Source organism: Phocoena sinus, chromosome 1, assembly GCF_008692025.1.
Source record: "Phocoena sinus isolate mPhoSin1 chromosome 1, mPhoSin1.pri, whole genome shotgun sequence".
NCBI classification, from domain to species: Eukaryota; Metazoa; Chordata; class Mammalia; order Artiodactyla; family Phocoenidae; genus Phocoena; species Phocoena sinus.
In genome coordinates, this window is record NC_045763.1 from 88,755,945 (window position 1) to 88,777,988 (window position 22,044).

Here is a 22,044-nt window from a genome sequence, read left to right on the forward strand (position 1 = left end):
CTGTTTCATAGATAAGAAAACAGGTTTAAGAAAACCATTTCCAAGGTTACACTGGTAGTGAACAGAAGAGCTTATTTTCAAAGAACCTTCTAGGTGACTTGGAAACCATATGGCCCCACTGGATTCACTACAGTATGTAGAATTCTGAGTGTCTCTTCCCACTTACACATACACACACACACGGAATAGCACATTAATTCCATGGCTATGTAACATCTTCACTGGCACATTTGAGCAGATTCTGAAGTAATCGACAAAATTCAATGGTGAAGAATGCCCTTAATAGGGAAGATTTACTTAATTTTTACATTTACCAAATTGATAAAGTTTTGTTCACCTTTCTATAGAAGACATCAAACTCACTTTACTAGGGCATGAACATTTAAAAATGAGGTAATCAGTTGTTATCTGGGTGATGTCTTATGTAGAAGACCTAAAATATGAACTAATGGCATCAAGGAAAGAATGTAGATCATCAAATCTGGTTAAATATTTAACATTCAAATTAAAGGAGAGAAATTTAATCTAAACTTATTGAAACCATATTTTCAAGATAAAGTTTATGCTAAGTGATACATATTTTTAACTACAGATTTGCAAATAGAAACTCTTCATTAAACAGAACTGTAAGCTACACTGTACCCCCATTCTTTGATGCTAGTTGTATTTCATTACCCAAAAACTCTACTCCCGTTTTTGGAAAGGAAGCATAGAGTAGTGGTTTAGTAGAGGTTACAATTCGTGGCTTCAAAATCCAACCTCTGCCACTTGCTAGAGGAGACTGGCCTTATCTACCTGCAAAGTGTGATTAATAGTAGCACTTATGTCGTAATAGAAAGTTTTTAGTTAAATGGGTTAATATCAATGAATAAAATTAATTAAAATTTCTAAAACAGAATGTTGTCTGGCACATTAAGTGCTATTTCAAGTATTTCTTAAATTAAAACTAAAATATATTTAAGTGGATTTAAATGGAAAATATGAATAGCTCACATGAACCATGAAGTATTGATTTATTGGTCAAGACTGGAAGCTACTATTCCTTACAGGAGAGGGAAGTGGTGAGGAGGAATGACCAGATATTCAGAGTGGTCAAATGATAATGGATTCTAATAAGAAAAATGTAAGTGTTTTGACATGCTTTTTGCTCTCTTTATTGGAAAGCATCCATCTGAAAAACAGAAAGTGCCAGATTAATCTTCATACATTATTAATTTTTCCAATAAACCTAATTCTCACCTCAAAAAGAAACCTCTTGGGAATAGAAGACATAATGCTGCCTTGTAAATTTGTTTATTTTTTAAACCAAGTGAACAGAAATCATGGATGGTCAATAATATTTTTAACAAAATTTGCTGTTTTGTTAAATAAATATTGTATCCTCCACAAGCAACAAAGCCTTAAACTAGATAATTTTTTTGGTGTTACAGAAATCTGCATCTTCAGATTCTGAAAGGAATAGCATCAACAATATATTTGCAGTATTTTTTCTCTAGCCGAGAGCAGGTGTCTCACTAAGCTTATGATCCTTGATGACCAAGCCCGTGTCTTGTTTGCCATATTATAGTAAGGACCCACATAGTACCTGGCACATTGTAGGTTGAAGGAATGAATAACTGAATCCATAAAACAAAGTCTAAAAAGTAAATTGTGCCTAGTTTAGGTTTAGCAGACAAACTAGAGGATGTCCAGTGAAATTAGAATTTCAGATAAACAACAAATAATTTTTAGCATAAGTATCTCCCAAATATTGCATGGAGCACACTAACACTAAAAATGATTTATTACTTACCTGAAATTCTAATCTTATTGAGTGACCTATATTTTCATTAGCTAAATCTGGTAAATCTTGTCTAGCTATGGTAATGAATTAATATTTACTTGTTTTTTCAGTTAGTCATTTATCAACAAGTATTATTGCTTCATTAAATTGTTAAATGATGTATTGCATGCCTACCATGCACCAGGAACAATGCTATGCCTTGGGGACCTAACAATAAATAACACTGGCAGACTCTTATTTCATGGAGCATGTATTTCAGTGAGAGATGGGGGGAGAAGAAAAATAAATAAGTGAAGTATTCAATTGACAAGGCAATTTCAGTTATGAAGAAATCAAGCAAGATGATAAGGGTTTAGAGGGAAAGATGGATCAATGACTACCTTGGATGGAACAGGAAGTCATCATTAAAGGATGAGGAGAGACCAGTCAGACATAGAGCTAGGGGAGAGCACAAAAGGAAGAAGAAACAGCAAATGCAAAAACCCCTAGGTAGAAATGAATTTGACTGTTACAGAAAAAGAGTGAAGACCATAGGACTATATCAAACTGAAAAGCTTCTGCACAGCAAAGGAAACCATCAAAAAATGAAAAGGTAGCCTACCAAATGGGACAAAATACTATAAATCATATACCTTATAAGGGGTTAATATCCAAAGTATTTATAAGGAACTCATACAACTTAGTAGCAAAACAACCAAAACCCCAAAAAACAAAAACAAACAAAAAAAAAACCAAGCAATTTGATTATAAAATGGGCAGAGGATCTTAATAGACAATTTTCCAAAGAACACATATGGATGGCCAATAGGTATATGAAAAGATGCTCAACGTCAGTAACCATGAAGAAATGTAAATTAAAACCACAATGAGATATCACCTCACACTTGTTAGAAGGGCTATCATCAAAAAGGAGAAATAACAAGTGTTGACAAGGATATGGTGAAAAGAGAACCACTGTGCACTGTTTGGGAATGTCAATTGCTGCAATCACTATGGAAAACACTATGAAGTTTCCTAAAAATATTAAAAATAGGACTACCATATCATCCAGCAATTCCACTTCTGGGTATTTATCTGAAGAAAACTAAAACACCAAGTGGAAAAGACATATGCCCCCACTATGTTCTCTATAGTATTGTTTACAGTAGCCAAGACATGGATGCAACCTAAATGTCCATCAATGGATGAATAGGTAAGGAAAATATGGTACATATATACAATGGAATATTATCCAGCCCTCAAAAAGAAGGAAATATTGCCATTTAGGACAACATGGATGGACTTTTAGAGCATTACGCTAAGTGAAATAAGGCAGCCAGAGAAAGATAAATACTGGATGATCTCATTTATATGTGGAATCTAAAACAACAACAGCAATAAAAAACCAAATTCATAGCTACAGAGAACAGATTGGTGGTTGCCAGAGGTGGGGAATGGGCAGTGGGGAAAATCGGTTAAAGGGGTCAAAAGTTACAGACGTTCAGTTATAAGACAAATCAGTCCTGGGGATGATTAATGTACAGTATGGGGACTATAGGTAATAATATTGTATTTATATTTGAAAGTTGCTAAGAGAGTGATCTTAAAAGTATTCATCATAAGAAAAAATATTGTAACTGTGTAGTGATGGATGTTGACTAAACTAATTGTGGTGATCATTTTGCAATTTATACAAATATTGAATCATTATGTTGTACACCTGAAAGTAATATAATGTTTTAGGTTGATAGATGTCAATTATTTCTCAATTAAAACAAAAGTGAAGTCCCATTGGATTGTAGTGGGTAGGGAGCTGGGGAATAGTATAAATATGGTATAAAAAGATGTAAGAAACTGAAGCAAGAGCCAGATCATGCAGAAACTTGCATTCCATGGTGTGACATTTGGATTTTATTCAAGTAGAATGGGAACCACTGGAGTAGTTAAAATGGGGAGTGTTATGACCTAAAACATTTTCAGAATACTTGGAATGCTGGGTAGAAAATGGATAGATGGGGTGGGGAGGGTAAGCGTGAAAATGGAACAGCATTTAGGAGGTGATCCAAGAGCAAAGGGGAGGCATGACATGGGTTCAGAGCAGGCTGGTGACAGAGGTGGATGAATTGGAGCTTTATTTTGAAGGCAGAAGCAATAGTAAGTATGAATGATTTTAATTCTTAGATCAGAGAGGAGCGGTGAAAGGGAGAAATACATGTTTCTTATTTCAAGATGTACTGATTCTGTGTATGACCTGTGTATAAGAATAAATTGATCTCCTATGTCCTTCATTCTCAGTTGCCTATATTGGCATCATCGGTGGTTAGCCTGTATTTCCTGGAACTCACAGATGTCTTCAAACCTGTGCACTCTGGATTCAGCTGCTATGACCGGAGTCTTAGCATGCCATACATTGAACCCACACAGGAGGCAATTCCATTCCTCATGCTGCTTAGCTTGGCTTTCGCCGGACCTGCAATTACGGTAAGAATTGCCCCCAAATTGTGTTTGTCAGCCCCAGAAGACGAAGAATGATCCCATTTATGTAATAAATGGGTTAAAAGTAAACCAAAAAAATTCTGATATGTTTCCTCATTAACGTATTTTTCATGTGTTCATGTCATATCTGAAGTCTGGGAAACTGTGGGGAAGAAACAATTCTATAGCAAACAGACTTTCTTCTCAAAAGTGCATTTTGCTCTCACTTTTTACCAGGTTAGCACTTTTTATGGATTCTGAGCACTGGGCATCCACAACTGTACAGTGAAGAGGGCACAACTCACATTCCTGCCCCCTGCCCCGCGCACAAAATAAAATACTTTAGATTCAGAACAAGCACTTGCATTTTAAAATATATGACATAAAGAAATGCCCTAACCTACTGAAACTGAATTAGAAACATAATTGTTTTTAGTTTGCTAACATACACATTGTGAATAACACACTTTTCAATAAATTCATTAATAAATAACACTGGCCTAGCTTTTACGCCATCTCTTATACCCCCAGACTCCACCTAAAGGACAAGAAACATGTTTCAGCGTTAATATTTATTTCTAACAGTAGGAAACCTTACTTTACTTTTATCATGCTCATGAATGACAGAGGAAGTGGTTATTAAATAAAGAGCTTATTCTGGTTCAGTACAGCAGCAGTTTTAGAAAAGTCTCTGCATAGACCTATACTTTTATATAGCTATGGAGAAGCCACCGCAATGAGAAGCCGGCACACCACAGAGAAGAGTAGCCCCCGCTCGCAGCAACTAGAGAAAGCTCGCGAGCAGCAATGAAGATCCAATGCAGCCAAAAATAAATAAATAAATTTATTTTTTAAAATTTCCCTATATTAAATAATCATAACATGCTATCTACACTATAAATTATATAAAATATTCTCAGAAGATAAAACTGGAACTTAATTTTCCCTAGAACTTTATCATACTTAAAAGATCTCAAAATACTTTGTAAATAAATGAGTTATTTGAGCTTCAGTAACTCTGAGGTGATTGGAACTATTAACGATGTACTTGGAAGTAGCTGAGACTCAGACTAATAAAAACATATTTAAAGTGCATTATTGCTCAGAATAACAGCATTTGCTGGTCATTCCTCTAAATGACTTATAAGAAGTCTACATCATCCAGTCATTTGACAAGAGCAGGAAGAATATATGCTTTAAATCTAGTAGACCAGAAAGCATTTCTCCTAGTTGGAATGTAATACAGAAATTTATCGTAATTAATATAGTATTTGAAATAAAATACATAAGATACTGTACAAATGCTCATGATCCTGCTGAAAAGACTATGCTGATATTTAATCATTTAAATAATTTGCTTTTTATATACCCAGAAGTCTTTCTTCCCTAGGGTGTTTTACTAAGTGGCTAGGAGAGCAAGTCTAACTGTGGCTCTCCCTGCCAGCATCGTTGATCTCACATTGATTCTTTTGCTGACACTGTTACATGTCCTGGAGACAATGACCTTGGCCTCATCATTGTGTTCCTTCTTCTCTGACTCCCTCATTTCCAGGAATAAATTCTCAGTATGCAATTAAGGATGCTTTCTGGGGGATTCTGGGTCAACGCTTTCTTTCTTGAGCCTTGAGAAGTGAAAGAAACGAATGCCAACTCCTTCCACAAAGACTGCCTGAATTCCTGGGTCTCTACAGGGCCTCCATAGCTGCTGCAATGCCTCTTAATGGCACAGGAAGCAAACTAGGGAAATATTTACAGCACAGCATCCCTAATTTTCCCCATATCATTCAGGATATTCCAGGATGTCAGTCATTCTTTTCATCCACACTGGCTTCATGGATTTTGAGTAAACAACTTGATGGTAAAACAAATCCTGACTTTAAGGGCATCGGATACTGTCTTCCACACCTTTCTCTCTAAACATATATCATATATTTTCTAAATTTCTTTCTAATTTCATTTTCCTCTGTTTTTAAGGCCTTTCCCTGAAACACTGGTCCTATTGTGTCTGTAGTCATTCTGTTCTAGAACCATAATTCTGTCTCTAATCTTACTACATACATTTCTGCTCCAACTCCTTTCCCCCTCTTCCTGAAAGTGGAAATAACAGACTCTAATCCCTGACTTTCAAGGATGCCACTTTCTTTTTATCTTTATGGCAGAGTATTAATCTGTTCCAAAATGGAGTGGTGGGGGAAGCAGAGAGGCAGGCTGAATTCTTCCTTTGGAAATGGCTTTCAGATCTCATTTGCGTGAGGAGAGGCACTTCCTATTTTCACCCATTCACATGAAGAGAAGACAAAGCAAAACGAAAGACCACACATGGGTAATATTCTTTAAAAGGACGTTTATATGAACAAAAGGGAGATCAACTGATTTTTTATACAGGCATTTACATATAAATCATTTAATGTTTGCTTCTCAGTTTCTTTTTTTATGCTTTGAAGGGTGTTTTAAAAATACCTTGTCTTCATGATGTTGTACAAGAAACTGAAAAATTCCTTGCGTCTCTGTGAAATACATATTCTTATTTCTTTGAAATAGTCCTTAAATTGGAAAATTTCACCCTTAATATTAACTTTTCATTTACTTTTAAGTGATAATGAAACAAGCATTTTGTTTAGTCCTTTGGAGATTGTTTCTCAGGGAAAATAGCACAGAATATCTAGGCTTATCATAAATCTTCATGAAGTCTACATGAATAGAAAAAATGTATATGTTCTCTTCCCTGGAAGTAAAATTTTATTGTATATGATTAAAGGATAAGTATATCTAATTTTATAGAAGAACTGTATTGGAGTTTGATTATAGTTTCTAGAAGGTAACCTAAGCTTTAGGAGACTATACTATCTCCTTTAGGTGGCTATTCCAAGGGCAGTATCCATGTAATAATAAGCAATACATTTCCTCTCTACATCTCCCCTGAAGCTGAGTCACTTCAGAATCTCTTCCAAAATCTGTCCATGATATTTGACATGCAAAAAAAATGGTATTGTTTCTTTTCAGGCTTGTATACAGCATAAACAGAATATTGTGAGAAGATGCTTGCCATAGACTGTTTTATATTTACAAATGACAAGATCAACAAATAATTTTCTTGTCAACACCTAATCCCTGAAACTAAATTGCATCACAACAGTGTGCCATTCAGAACTGGGAAACAAGCAGGAACATTTGGAAATACATCAGGAAGCAGCTCCCCTTTCCCTGAAGATAATTCTATCTTTAAAGCAAATTAAGGGACTTCCCTGGAGGTCCAGTGGTTGGGACTCCGCGCTTCCAATGCAAGGGGTGCTCGTTCAATCCCTGGTCGGGGAACTAGGATCCCACATGCCACGTGGCACAGACAAAAGATTAAAAAAAATAACTGCAAATTAAATCATTTTGAAAATTCATACAATGACATGTAGGTCAAGGTTAAATGAATAGTAGTGTGAGGAGAAAATTAATGTGCTCCATAGAGAGAGGCAAAGTTGGGTGAAGTCAAAATACTGACAAGAAACCTCTATCCATAATCAAGCCAAAGAGTATGAAAGCGCTCTCCTGACATATGAGTTTTGAGCATATTAAATGACTAAATTAAAACTCCTGAAGTCTCAAGATCCCTTGAGATAATAACTGTGGTGTTGTACAAGAAACGTTTCTGTAATGGCACTGAACAAATAAATTCTTCTATAATTTAGCATTCATGGATAAGATGTGAATCACTATTTACATGTATGATTACAAAGAAAGAAACAAAATTATTCACAGAATTATTATTGAAGAAGTGAAGATGAAATCAATCTCAATGCATTTCAGAACACATTTCAGAAATGAGTGGTTAATTTTTTTGAAATGATGAATTTGAGATAACCATGATAATATTCTACATGCATGGTGGGTCATGTCACATCTTTCTGTGCAGAATAACCTGTTGTGTTTCTATGTCTAACAAAGTGATAATGTAGTATGATATTTTTCAAGACGTATAAATAATTAATTTAGTATTCAATGATTTGAAAAAACTTCCTCTTGATTATTTCTATTTGATTGTTCATAAAGGAGTTTATCATGTATGCCACAAGATTTTCACACATGTATGGTGACTGGTAGTTTCATTAGGAAAATTATTTTTATACAAATAAAGGTTCTTTATAATTGTACACATACCATATTGCCTATGGTACTAAATATAGCAGATTGAACATTTGAAGCATAAGGTCATAGACTTATCGTCATTAGTTTTAAAAAAGATAATTTTAAGTACTTTATAAAATAAGTGTTAAGTTGGTATTGAGAACTGGGAAGTTTCCCTTGGAAAATGTGTTTCAGCTAATAATCATGGTGATAATCTTTAAAATGACATGATCACATACCTAAGGGACTGCCATTCCCTACTTTTCTCAGTTCCACATTTTTACCCATATCAACTCTAATTTCACAGTAATCTCTTTGGCACAGTAACCCCAAATATTTAAGATTTTTTGCACAAATAAAACTCATAATCTCAAATCTTGCTTTTCTTACACAGAATAGCTACCAGCCCAAATGCCCAAGGTAATTAGCCAATGAGAATCCTACAGCGAAGGTAACAAAAGCATTTCCCACAATGCCAGGCACTTTGCTAGATAGTGAGGATAAAAGGTAAAAAAGAAATAAATGGTCTTCCCTCAGAGGGTCATAGTCAAGTGAGAAATAATCAAATGAATAATCAAAGTGCACTAATCAAGCTATGCTAGAGGGAAGGACAAGATACTAAGAGAGCCACACGGAAGGGGACATAATTCAATTTAGGGTATAGTAAAGAATTTCAGGGAAAAGTTCCTGAAGGAAATGATGCCTAAATATATTGAGTTTCTTCACTGATGTCCTATGTCCTAGAATCCTACAGCAAGTGCCCTGTTCCTTATCTTAAGTATGGTCCTCTGTTCACTGTAAACACATTTTCTAAATATTTCATACCTAAGACATATTACTCAGTATGAGTGGATAACTCTTCAGAAATTAGCCACATCAATTCCATTTCAATTGCCCTGGAGGGTTTTCACCCAGAAGTTCCTGCTTACCTAGATTCTCTTATAATCTACATTCTCCAATAAGATAGTTACTAGCCACATGTGGTTATTTCATTTTAAATCTAATTGATTTACATTTTAAATAATTAACTAAGTACAATGAAATGAAATTAAAAATTCAGCTCCTCAATTGCAGTAGCTAAATTTCAAGTGCTCAGTAGTCAGCAGTGCTGTTTCAAGTGCTCAGTAGTGGTTTACCATATCGGACAAGGCAGAAAATATGTCCATCATCACAGAAAAGTTTACTGGACAGCTCTGCTTTAGGAAGCACCTTTCTTCCCTCATGTTTGCTTTTCATGGGTTGGTCCTTCTGCTCAATCCCCAAATTATTTTATTGAAACAATATGCTAATAAAATGTTCCTGATTCTAACTCTAGTACGTATTTTATTCTCCCCTCAGGCACCTTGCCTTCATGGTTTCAAGAATGAAATGTCAAGATTCTAAGAGTTAGAGCAGAATCAGTCACTATGTGATTAATCAGTTAGGTGTCACTGGGTATTGCTGGGCATAGGGTCACAGTCTGGGTGCTGCAACCGCGTTAAAATGCCAGGATGCTGTCACACCCTTGACCAGTATGTAGGAGCACAGAAGATCCAACAGTGCTCTTTACAGTGCCCTGATTGCTTACTTCTCACTGCTTCCTCAAATACTCAGGAGACACTGCTCACATCTCTAAAGGCCTTACGAAAAATACATCTTGACTTTATTGAAAATATGGCATGTTAAGAGATAACTTATACTTCATTTGTACCCGTTAAATCCAATTTGAACACCCTCTTGTCTTTGCAGATTATGGTAGGGGAAGGAATTCTCTACTGTTGCCTATCCAAAAGAAGGAATGGAATTGGCCTGGAGCCCAATATTAATGCCGGAGGCTGCAACTTCAACTCTTTCCTTAGAAGAGCCGTCAGATTCGTTGGTAGGTGTGGGAAACCACAAAGAAAGGAAATGTTTTTCAAATAGAAATGTTATATTTAATTACAGATATTAAGTCCTTAAATCTATAATTTAGATGTATAATGTCAAATACATGATGAATTTTACATTATTAAAAAAATCACATTAAAACACCCAAATTTGAGTTTTGTATCTAAAATGTGTTATTTACAGTTATAACCTCTGTTTGAGAGCCAACATGCCATGCATTTCAGTATATTTTTGTCTTAGCTCTGGTAGAAGCATGAATTTACTTTAAAATAGTTCCTTGGATCTATGTTCATTTTTTAAAATGGAGAATAAATGTCAGCAGGCCAGTATGAATGGATAACCCTTCGGAAACTACTTTAGCCACATCAGTGATTCCATTTCAATTGTCCTGGAGTGTTTTCATCGAGAAGTTACCGCCCATGAAAATGTCACCATAGAGTACGGCATCAAGGCTATTTTTCCTTGGTTATATCATCTAACTTTACCTCCTATTTTTTGAGACCTACAGGAAATCAGTGGGCCTGCATCAGAATCAAGCCAGATCTAAGCCTTCATCTCTTCTGATTAGCATGTGACTATCTTAATATTGTTTGAGTCACAGACCTTTTTTTTTTAACTGAGTTGAAAAGTCAAGCTGAAGTACATCACCCCAATGTAAATGCTTTAATTGATTCCCTGTAAATCAGTAAAAAGTTATTTCTACCTTTAATGTCTCAGCTGAAAGGAATAGGTAGCTTCATTTAATACCTAGTAGATAATTAAATACAATCACCTCTCCCACTAGAGGAAAACATCTGGTCTAAATCATGCCCTAGACTGCCCCACTATGAAAGGCACATCTTTGCCACACAAGGACTGTACGGCAAGAATAATCCCCTTACCAGGGTCATGAACTAAGACAAAGAAGTAAAACTTCAGGACATATAGCTGATCTCAGGAAAAGTTTTCCTACTGTAACAAAATGCTGTGGCAAAGTGGCACATAACCTCTCTGAAAAGCCTCATGATGGTGAGGATGGGCCATCCTTTCCTAGAGAAGCGTGCCCCAGAGTCAGCAACGCTCATCCCCTGGGGGGCCTAGAGATTCTCATTCTCCAAAGGTAAAAATGAGTGGGTTTCCTCACTTATCCATACTACTCTCCAAGATCTTACATGCTGCTAGGAATTAGAATGTATAAATAAAAGTCCAGTGTCATGAATACGGGTGAGTGGGTGGAGAAATAATTGGGAGAGTGGTTTTTAGGTGACAATAAGCAGAGAAGGAAAATGCAAAAAGAGGTAACATACAGGCCAACCATCTTGGTCTAGAGGAATCCACTGATGAGTTACCCAGGTGCCTGTCACAGTGATTTCTATGAGCAAATCAGAGATCAGAATCCAGGCTATCAAGTCAGAGGGACTCCAGGGTGTCTAGACAATGCAGAGGGAGAAGGTGAGTTCAGATCATGTGTATGTGAGCAGAGCTAGATTCCCAAGGATAAAGCCAGGCAAGGGACTTGAAGCAGGAATGGAGTTCGAGTGTCCAAGCCTGCATCAGGGTTTGTGAGTTTATGGTGTCATACTGGGCCCAGGAGATAAAAGAAAGATAGAATTTCAACCGGGATATTTAAGAATATCATCTCCGAATTCCAAACATGAAGGAAGCCTCCCTACAGCTCTGTACTTGTATGATTATTGTTTCCTGCCCTTTTCTCTGTTTTAATTAGAATTCCTGGTATGATGAACATTTTTGGCAACTGTGGCTGTAGATAGGGACTACTGGGGAGAGAGAGCCCTGGAAGCTCAAACGTGCTAAGCAATTTACAACGATTTTGAATTTTGCTTCATTCCCCATATTTAATTCTTCTCAAATCACACAGCTGTCACCTTAACATTTTCCAAGTGTCTGTCAAGTGATATATGGTTCATGATATTAAGAATTGGCCCAGTTTAACCCAACTGACAAAAATACCTCAAATGACTACTTTGGAAATACTCATTGCCCTTATTTTGGATTTCAGTATCTGTTTGAAAGTTCAGGCATTTTCTTTACTATCTTCCTGAAATGAACTCAGGGAAAATGATCACAACAGATGTGAAGATTGTCATGTTAATGTGTAATAAGCATGGTTGATGATGGCACATCAGCATTAAGCACTAGCTTGGTAACAGTTTCTTTCCTTTTGCTTATAGGTGTTCATGTGTTTGGACTCTGCTCTACAGCTCTCATCACAGATATCATCCAGCTGTCCACAGGCTACCAGGCACCGTACTTTCTGACTGTGTGCAAGCCAAACTATACCTCTCTGAATGTGTCTTGCAAAGAGAATTCCTACATTGTAGAAGATATTTGCTCAGGATCTGATCTTACAGTTATCAACAGCGGCAGGTTAGAAATGGAGATTATGAAAATTTCCATGTCAGTGTTTTCATTGTTCATTAATAGCTTGGGGTATCATCGCAGGCATACATTTTTCAATCATAATGATTTTGGTTTTATTTTTCTTTTCAATTCAGTGATCTCTTTAGGGATAATACCATAGAAACCCACTAGTGGTTCATTCTGAATCCTTCTGTCTGTCTCCAAATTTCAGCCTCACATTCATGCCACTCATCTTCATATCACCAAACCCCAATCATGTTCTGTGATTTACCCTGTACTACCTATGGTTTTAGGTTATCACAATTGGTTTATTTTAGATATTTATAGTTAGTCATGGCTTAGAGTCAGTATGTGTCATGTAGTGACTTAAGTGGAAGGCTAAAATATCTATGATATTTCCAGCTTCATTATATATTTTATTTAAAAAAAAAAGAAATCATATGAATTTTCCTTTTGGTAGTGTTTTAAAAGAAATAGCATCTAGGATTGCATATGTCTTCTTTGAGTAAACTCAGAAAATCTGTACAGCTTCTGACCTTGCATTTCAGAAAATAAAAACTGAAAAACCCAAGAAACTACCAAGACATTAAATTGTTTTCAATCAATAAAGTAAAAAAAAAAAAAAAAAACTTATATGGAAAGAGAAGTCCAAAAGAAATAAATTACAGAAGGATGAAGGGTAACAAAAAAAGATATAAGAATTGTATTTTTCACTCACTGAGTTCCCAAAGATTGAGTCAAAAATAAGTTAAGTACACTTGAAGAATCAGAGACTTATATTATGTAATTATATACATTCACGATCTTACGATCCATTCAATTCAATAATTTTGAACCTACATTTAAGACCTATGCTCTCTATTTTTTCTCAATTCTTTTACATTTTCTTGTCTGTGTTGAATGGTAGTCCTTTTTATTGAGTACCAAATAATTAGGAGGACATTAATAAAATGGCATTTTATTTTTTCCATTTTTTATCCATTAAAAGAAATCTCTATTCTCCATCTGTCTGTCCTTTACAGTGTCTCTCTCACTATCCTCTGTTCTACCTCGCCCACCTTGCTTCTTATTTCACTAAATAATATACTCTGTGATTTTGGAGATAATGATTATTTTAAAGTGGGATAGATAGAGAAACGTTTTGTTAAAATTAGACTTTTTTGATGCTCTCTAGAGTGTAAAAAAACACATCTAGACCCGCCGCTGTGAGAAAATAATTTTGTCTTTTAAATTTGTATGTAAATGAAACCATATATTTAAGAGCATAGAAAAAGTTTAAAAGCTTTAAAATCTTAGGTTTTATAAACCTTTAAGCTGACATAATTATAATACCAATAAACAATTATAATGCTTTCCATTCCATTTCTACTTTCAACCATCATTCCAATGGTATAAAGAAGTGATCCCTAACAAAGCTAACACTTTACATTGGAAAGTGCATCACTACTCTACTTTAATAGTAATGGTGATTAGCAGTGTTTATTTTATCACTCAGATCTTTCTCCAGAAAACTAAACAGAAATTAAAGTTACTGCTTATTATCTTGAGGCTTTTAAGTTGAACACTGTAACCACCCAGTGTTCTTGAGATGATTGTTAGCAGTATTTCAGAAACAGAAAGCATAATTTGACTCTTTTCCTTTGGCAGAAAATCATTCCCTTCACAACATGCGACCCTTGCTGCCTTTGCAGCTGTGTACATTTCGGTAAGTAACTGGGTCTTTTTTGTCAAACTGCGTTCTAGAGAAAATCAGAGAAATGAGTGTTGTCTCCAATGACTAATTAGATTATATAGCTGTGTAATAGAAGAACAGTAAACTTTAGCACAGCAGTCCTTCAATACAATGGCATCAGAAATAGAAACTGGATGCTACTATAAAGAGTAAGGTAATTTTTTGACACAGTCATAATGTTTATTTAGCCTCATACCTCTTTAATGTAATATTATACTTCACGGGAGGATATTGTAAACTACATGAATGTTATAAATTCTAAAATTGAAAGAATTGTGTTAAGTACACACACACACACACACACACACACACACATACACACACACCACACATTTTCGTTTCAGTTTTTATGTAACAGTGAGTTCTAAGTCAGTGTTGATAAATGCTATACAATGAATTGTCACCATATCTGATTAATAGTCCACTAGATCTTATGTGAAAAAAATGGATTGAAATTACATGACAAATAACATGGAGACTAACCCGTTATCTGGATAATTCTACGGCTTCAATTTTTTTCCAGATTTTTGTGTAATTATATGAGAGATCTGTTATTTATTTGATGAATTTTGTCATGTATTTCCTTTTTCTCAGGTATAGAATATAGCCATAGCAGGGGGAATGGAACAGTAAAATTGATGTCACGTGTATCAGACTTTTGAGTTTACCTTTTTATTTGATTATAATTGAATAGTAAAATGACCTTTCTTACATACTTAATCCAGTTCTTTCATTTTAAAGATGTACTTCAATTCCACACTAACGGATTCCTCTAAGCTTCTGAAACCTCTCTTGGTCTTCACCTTTATCATCTGTGGAATCATCTGTGGGCTAACACGGATAACTCAGTATAAGAACCACCCAGTTGATGTCTATTGTGGCTTTTTAATAGGAGGAGGAATTGCTCTATACTTGGTAAATAATTTATTACTATTCAATAAAGCACAGTTTAAAACGGAAAACATGCAGAAAATTTGTTTTGCACTGTAATGATTTACTTGCAATATAGTTTACATCTATGAGAAAATCTCTGACTGCATCTCCATTCTAAGCCAAAACATATATCCCACTTTCAGTAAAATAATTTACTAAACTCTTACCATGGGCCAGAAACTGTGATTTTAGAAAGATTATTGCATTTTACCCTTACCCCTCCCACCAAAAACAAAAGTCAGGGGCTACTATTACTAGTATAATTTTATAGATAAGGAAAGTAAGGTTAGTGAAAGTGAAAGTTTAATGGAAAATTATATACTTTGCCCAACATCACAAATGTAGCATCTGGATATAACTATGATCCAACTAATATTGAATTCTTTAGCAGTACTCTATTTTCAAGGCCGATCTTCCTTCAAGAATACCCTCAACATAAGGAAACTGAGATTGTCCATTTCATTCATTCATTCATTTTACATTTATTCAATATCTGATCCGTGCCAGGTACTATACTGAGCATCGGAACACTAATAAATAAGGTACATCTTTTATGAGTTTCAGTGCAAAGATTAATAAAAGTATAAATGATTACAACATGTTAAATGATGTATTAGGTATGAACAAAGAGCTCTGAGGATAGCAAACTGCCCAAGGAAGTTAGGGAAGTCTTCATAGAAGTGATACGGTTTTTAAAAAATGAGAGTTTCTTAGGGTAAAGAAAGGAGGGCATCCAAGCTGAAGAAACTGCATATGCAAAAAGATGGACATGTGAATGAGCGAGTCTAAGTGGAGGGTGAGGGAACAGAAGGAATGAGAGATAGTGGCCAGGTTTCTAGCTTGAAAGACTGGCAGATGGTGACTTCATTAGCTGACCTGGTAAATAATAGAGGAAGCAAACTGGTGGAGGCAAAGGAGGTGTACAAACTCAATTTAAGGATCAACAGGCAGTTGAATAGTTGGGTCTGGAGCTTAAAGTAGCAATGAGTGGTGGAGAATAGATTAGGGAATCATGGACATTATCGGTGGAAGTACCATTATAGTTATGGCGGTATATAAAATTGCCAGGTCCTAAGAACAAAAGGAGCCAGGGAAGCACCAATATGCAAGCCGCCTGCAGAAGAAAAAAGGCAACAATGAAAGAAACTAAGAGGATCTACAGAGAAATAAAAATTAACTGTCTATTGGAACCATTCTAAATCTTGTGGTCTTGGTGTACTTGTGAAAGGCATTACGAGAAAATGCTTACAAAAAATAGTAAACGTACTGAAGTGAGCATTGATTTATTTTTTTTTCATTTTTATATTCTAGCATAGTCAGGATTGTCACTTCAAATCTCATACTGCCTCATATACTTTCTTCGGTGGAGGAGAAAGCCATCAAATGAAAGTTAGTGTGTCAGGAATTGTGCATAAGCCTGTGTTGCCCATGGGAGTATTCACTGGCAACGGGTGTTACAGAGTATGACTGAGAACTGTTTCTCTCCAGTTCATGTATTGCTTTTGTACATGTCTGATTTTCATGGTTTCCTGGAGTCCCAAGGGTTTGGGCTTGAATCTCAATTCTCCTGCTATTTGGCCAAGTTTTCTTCACCTGTAAAATGAGGATAATAACTATCTGCCTCGTATCATAAGAAGGATTAAACAGCTATATTTATTAAGCCCATTGCTGGGCACTGAATTTTGAACAACATAAGCAGAGGTTATGTACAATCTAGTGGAGGATGGTCCTAGACTTAACAAATTTAAATACAATCATTTTTTAAACTAATTTTTATTGGAGTATAGTTGCTTTACAATGTTGTGTTAGGTTCTTGCTGTACAGCAAAGTGAATCAGTCATACATATACATATATCCACTCTTTTTAAGATTTTTTCCCATTTAGGTCATCACAGAGTACTGAGTAGAGTTCCCTGTGCTATACAGTAATTATTAATGGAACATTAGGGAGGGACTGTTCATCCTGGAAACTCTGGCAGTGTGAGCGTAGATAGGTATTATTTAGAAGAAGATTTTAAACAGGAATTAAAGTACTTGGAGAGGCAGAATCTTGACTATATTCCATTCCTGTTTACATTCTGCCCTGAAACTGTAAATTTATCAGTTCTAAGCCAATGCTGTTGTTCATTTTTAGGCACTCTATAAAATGTCAAATCCGTAAAATTCCTTCCATTTGATTTGAAAAGCAGACAGTGGCTACCTTCTATTGAAATTAGCTTGCAAATAGGTATTTGCTGCTGGCTCTTATCTCTAAACTAAACATCTCAAAAACTAAAAATCCAGCAGGGATTAGAGCATCTATGTGTCAAAAGCCTAAAATTTCTGAAGCTGAACTTTAGGCTTTTTCAGATTTTTATCCCCCAAATCTGAAACAAACAAAAAATTGACGACCTGAGTATGAAGACAAGATTAAATAAAGTTTGGTTCAAATTTACTGTAATAGTACTGAGTTGATCAAATATTGCTTTCAAAATTTAAGACCAGGTTTAAATCAGGAAAGAACATGAATGCCCCAATCTAGTGACAGTTTCTGCCCTCTCTTCCAAGAACATTCTGGAAAATGTTGAACAGAGGGCTGTGCTCCATGTGAGTTGTGAAAATATGTGTCTCTGGCCCCACTACAAAATCTGATATCATGTTTTATGAATGATTCATTGTTCTGTATTTCCACATCTGTTCTGCTTTCCATCATGAGGTATGATTGAAAATGGTAGACAATATAAATCAGTTAAGCCATTTGAGGTGTCACTCAACAAGTGGTTCATAAATCCAGAAAAATGAATTCCTTTGAAAAGGGGAAGAATGCTCTGATTTCTTTCATTGTCTGACTTCTCTTCTCAAAACAGAGGACAAGATTGTCAAAAACATCCCAGCGGGATGGAGAAAGGAGAGAAAATCCAACTAATAATAAAAAGTAATGGGACTTCCCTGGTGGTGCAGTGGTTGAGAGTCCGCCTGCCGATGCAGGGGACACGGGTTCGTGCTCCAGTCCGGGAAGATTCCACATGCCGCAGAGCGGCTGGGCCCGTGAGCCATGGCCGCTGAGCCTGCGCGTCCGGAGCCTGTGCTCCGCAACGGGAGAGGCCACAACAGTGAGAGGCCCACGTACCGCCAAAAAAAAAAAAAAAAAAAAAGTAATGGACTCCATAGTTCTGAACAGTTAGTTCAGTGATTTATGATATAACTTACAAACTATTTCCTGAGTAATTGTACCTTTAGGTTTTGGTTATTTGTATTAGTCAATGGTTTTTAGAGAACACACACTTATTTATGTGCCTCAGTACATCCTCCAAGGCAAACTCCCAGTAACCATGTCTTCTAATGCATGATATTTATTGTTTCTTCCAACATTAGGGTCTGTATGCTGTGGGGAATTTTCTGCCTAGCGAAGAGAGTATGTTTCAGCACAGAGAAGCCCTCAGGTCTCTGACAGACCTCAATCAAGACCCCAGCCGAGTTTTATCTGCTAAAAATGGTAGCAGTAGTGACGGAATTGCTCACACAGAAGGCATCCTCAACCGAAACCATAGAGATGCTAGCTCATTGACAAACCTCAAAAGGGCAAATGCTGATGTAGAAATCATCACTCCACGGAGCCCCATGGGGAAGGAAAACATGGTTACCTTCAGCAATACCTTGCCTAGAGCCAACACCCCATCCGTGGAAGACCCTGTGAGAAGAAACGCCACCATTCATGCCTCTATGGATTCTGCTAGATCCAAGCAGCTCCTCACCCAGTGGAAGAATAAGAATGAAAGTCGTAAGTTGTCCCTGCAGGTTATAGAGACCGAGCCTGGACAGTCACCACCCAGATCCATTGAAATGAGGTCAAGCTCGGAGCCGTCGAGGGTGGGGGTCAATGGAGACCACCATGGTCCCGGCAATCAGTACCTCAAGATCCAGCCTGGCACCGTCCCCGGGTGTAACAACAGTATGCCTGGGGGACCAAGAGTGTCCATTCAGTCCCGCCCCGGGTCCTCACAGTTAGTGCACATCCCTGAGGAGACGCAGGAAAACATAAGCACCTCCCCCAAAAGCAGCTCCGCTCGGGCCAAGTGGCTGAAAGCTGCGGAGAAGACCGTGGCCTGTAATAGAAGCAACAGCCAGCCTCGAATCATGCAAGTCATAGCCATGTCCAAGCAGCAGGGCGTCCTCCAAAGCAGCCCCAAGAACACCGAAGGCAGTACGGTCTCCTGCACTGGCTCCATCCGCTACAAAACCTTGACAGACCACGAGCCCAGTGGGATCGTGAGGGTTGAGGCTCACCCGGAGAACAACAGGCCCGTCATACAGATCCCGTCCACCGAAGGTGAAGGCAGTGGCTCCTGGAAATGGAAAGCCCCTGAAAAGGGCAACCTTCGCCAAACTTATGAACTCAACGATCTCAACAGGGACTCCGAAAGCTGTGAGTCCCTGAAAGACAGTTATGGTTCTGGAGATCGAAAGAGAAGCAACATTGATAACCATGAGCATCACCACCATGGAATCACCACCATCCGTGTCACCCCAGTAGAGGGCAGCGAAATTGGTTCAGAGACCCTGTCCATTTCTTCCTCCCGCGACTCCACCCTGCGGAGAAAGGGCAACATCATCTTAATTCCTGAAAGAAGCAGCAGCCCTGAAAACACTAGGAATATCTTCTACAAAGGAACCTCCCCAACGCGGGCTTATAAGGATTGAGGGATGGCCATTCAATCACTTGGGCCATCCCCAAAAGACCACGTGTAGATTCTACCAGTGCTCTGTTCCAGCGAATCGAGAACCTTCTCACCAAACTAGATTATACACCATCAGCCCGGAACTCAGTGACTCTTGAGAACTACTCTACCCAAGCTTGTAGACTTCACATCAAGGGGAGGGAAAAGCACAATGCAAGAACCTAACTAATGTGATAATGTGAAGACTCTTCTTAAGACCTACCTTCAAACTCAAATGGTTTGCAGAGGGTAGTATCAAAAGAAAGTGGTTTCCTTCAATGTATACTATTGTACTTCCTGAATGTGCCAACTTTAGGGATCTTTCTTTATAATTAGCTGTGGGAATCCAGAACACATGTTTTCCCTATAGCAGAGGCCATGCAGTATTATATATTCATTTTGCAGAATCTGCACCAAGAGCTCAATACGGGTGGTGCTGATCATTATAGTACGTATACCATGTAAACTCTCAAATTCTATTTAGCTGTGAAATAGTGATGTGCAACTCCTTGTCAAAGAAATGCTACTGTATTAAGAAGACGTTGGCTTCTTTGTGTTAGAATAGGACACCCTGTGGCTTCTCTGTAGTGGCTCTGTCACAGTCAAAAAAAAATGAAAAGGTTTTGTGCATTTCTTCAAAATTATGCTTTCTTCAACAACAAAAATTGATAGGGATATTTTCAGTGAAAGAGAATACTTTTCTGCATAGCTTTTTGCTGCTTACTTTTTATTTAAATATAGTTACTGCTAATGAAAAATCTGTTTTTAGTGAGTACATTTGAATAATTTAAAAAATACTGTTTTAGAGAGTCTTTTGAAATTGTGATCATATTTTGCATTTTATGCCTTCTCCTTTACTGATTTAAATTTTTTATGTTATAGATATGTTGTTCTATTTTTAAAGCAAAAATAACAGTTGACATTCTTTGAGCAAAATATACTGCTGTGAATTTATAAACAAGGAATATGAACCAAAACTCGACATTGTGGGTTACATTGACAGCAGTGTTGGTCATGTCTAACTTTAGATGTTTCCAGCCAACTGGCTTATGTTGCTATCTTAAGTAATCCAAAAATTTCGTTTGTTCCAGATTATTAACTTTTTTTTATATCCTAATAACCAGTAAATTAGAGCCACAGTAGTTGGGTTTTACCGTCTTCTCTAAAGTATTTTTGTTAATTGGATACCAACAGGGAGAATCTGAAAAAGATGTAAATTGTTAAGAAGAAAATCACAGTATACGTTAAGAATGTATTTCTTCAAAATATCTAGATAGGCACAGTTTTTGTGCTCAACATACAAATGACAGTTTTTGCTACCTATCCTGAATGAAGCCTTCAACTTAAATCAAACAAAACCAATATTATCAATAAGAAGATAAAAACAAAACATTTTGAAGTGTTTTCCAAGTTAAAATTTTATTTTAAGTGTGAAGAAATATTTGGTTCCTGTAATTTAGTATTAAACCTTTTTTTTTTTTTTTTTTTTTGCGGTATGTAGGCCTTTCACTGTTGTGGCCTCTCCCGTTGCAGAGCACAGGTTCCGGACGTGCAGGCTCAACGGCCATGGCTCACGGGCCCAGCCGCTCTGCGGCATGTGGGATCTTCCCGGACCGGGGCACGAACCCGTGTCCCTTACATCGGCAGGCGGACTCTCAACCACTGCGCCACCAGGGAAGCCCATAGTATTAAACCTTTTTACACTATTTCTGAAGAATTCTAATGTGCATTTGATGATTGCCAAGGGGACAAAAGGTAACAACAATGCTGGTTGATCTGATCTCAGTTTAATTTTCAGTGAGAACAGAAGTAGTTGTTTAGAGATGAGTAGTACCACATTCTTATCAACGTCTACCGGAAAAGGGCAGAGATTTGTAGAGTAACCAACCTCCTAAAGCATTAGGGATTTAGCTGAAACCAGCAGAATTGAAAACTCTGGCAATAAAATGCAGATTCAACTATACCCCTTCTGGCAATTTCCATCTCAGAGAGGGGAGTGAGAGTACAATGTTGCCTTCCCCATTTCTTAACCACTACCACCACCATTATGACACTCCTACTGGCTTTTGCCAATTTATAGAGAGGAAGGGGGACTGGTTTTA

At 36.9% G+C, this 22,044-nt stretch overlaps 1 protein-coding gene across 2 annotated transcripts in view; it reads left to right on the forward strand.

Moving 5' to 3' along the window:
• PLPPR4 (phospholipid phosphatase related 4) overlaps positions 1-19,925 on the forward strand; it is a 36,352-nt gene extending 16,427 nt beyond the window's left edge. Inside the window, exons 2-7 of one of the 2 annotated variants that reach the window (XM_032651948.1) lie at positions 4,058-4,243; positions 10,082-10,211; positions 12,391-12,586; positions 14,228-14,285; positions 15,054-15,227; positions 18,600-19,925. In XM_032651948.1, coding sequence (XP_032507839.1) covers positions 4,058-4,243; positions 10,082-10,211; positions 12,391-12,586; positions 14,228-14,285; positions 15,054-15,227; positions 18,600-19,925 — 2,070 coding nt within the window. The remainder of the gene's footprint in view (positions 1-4,057; positions 4,244-10,081; positions 10,212-12,390; positions 12,587-14,227; positions 14,286-15,053; positions 15,228-18,599) is intronic. The other variant, XM_032651949.1, reaches the window with a different exon arrangement.
• Positions 19,926-22,044: the final 2,119 nt, after the last annotated feature.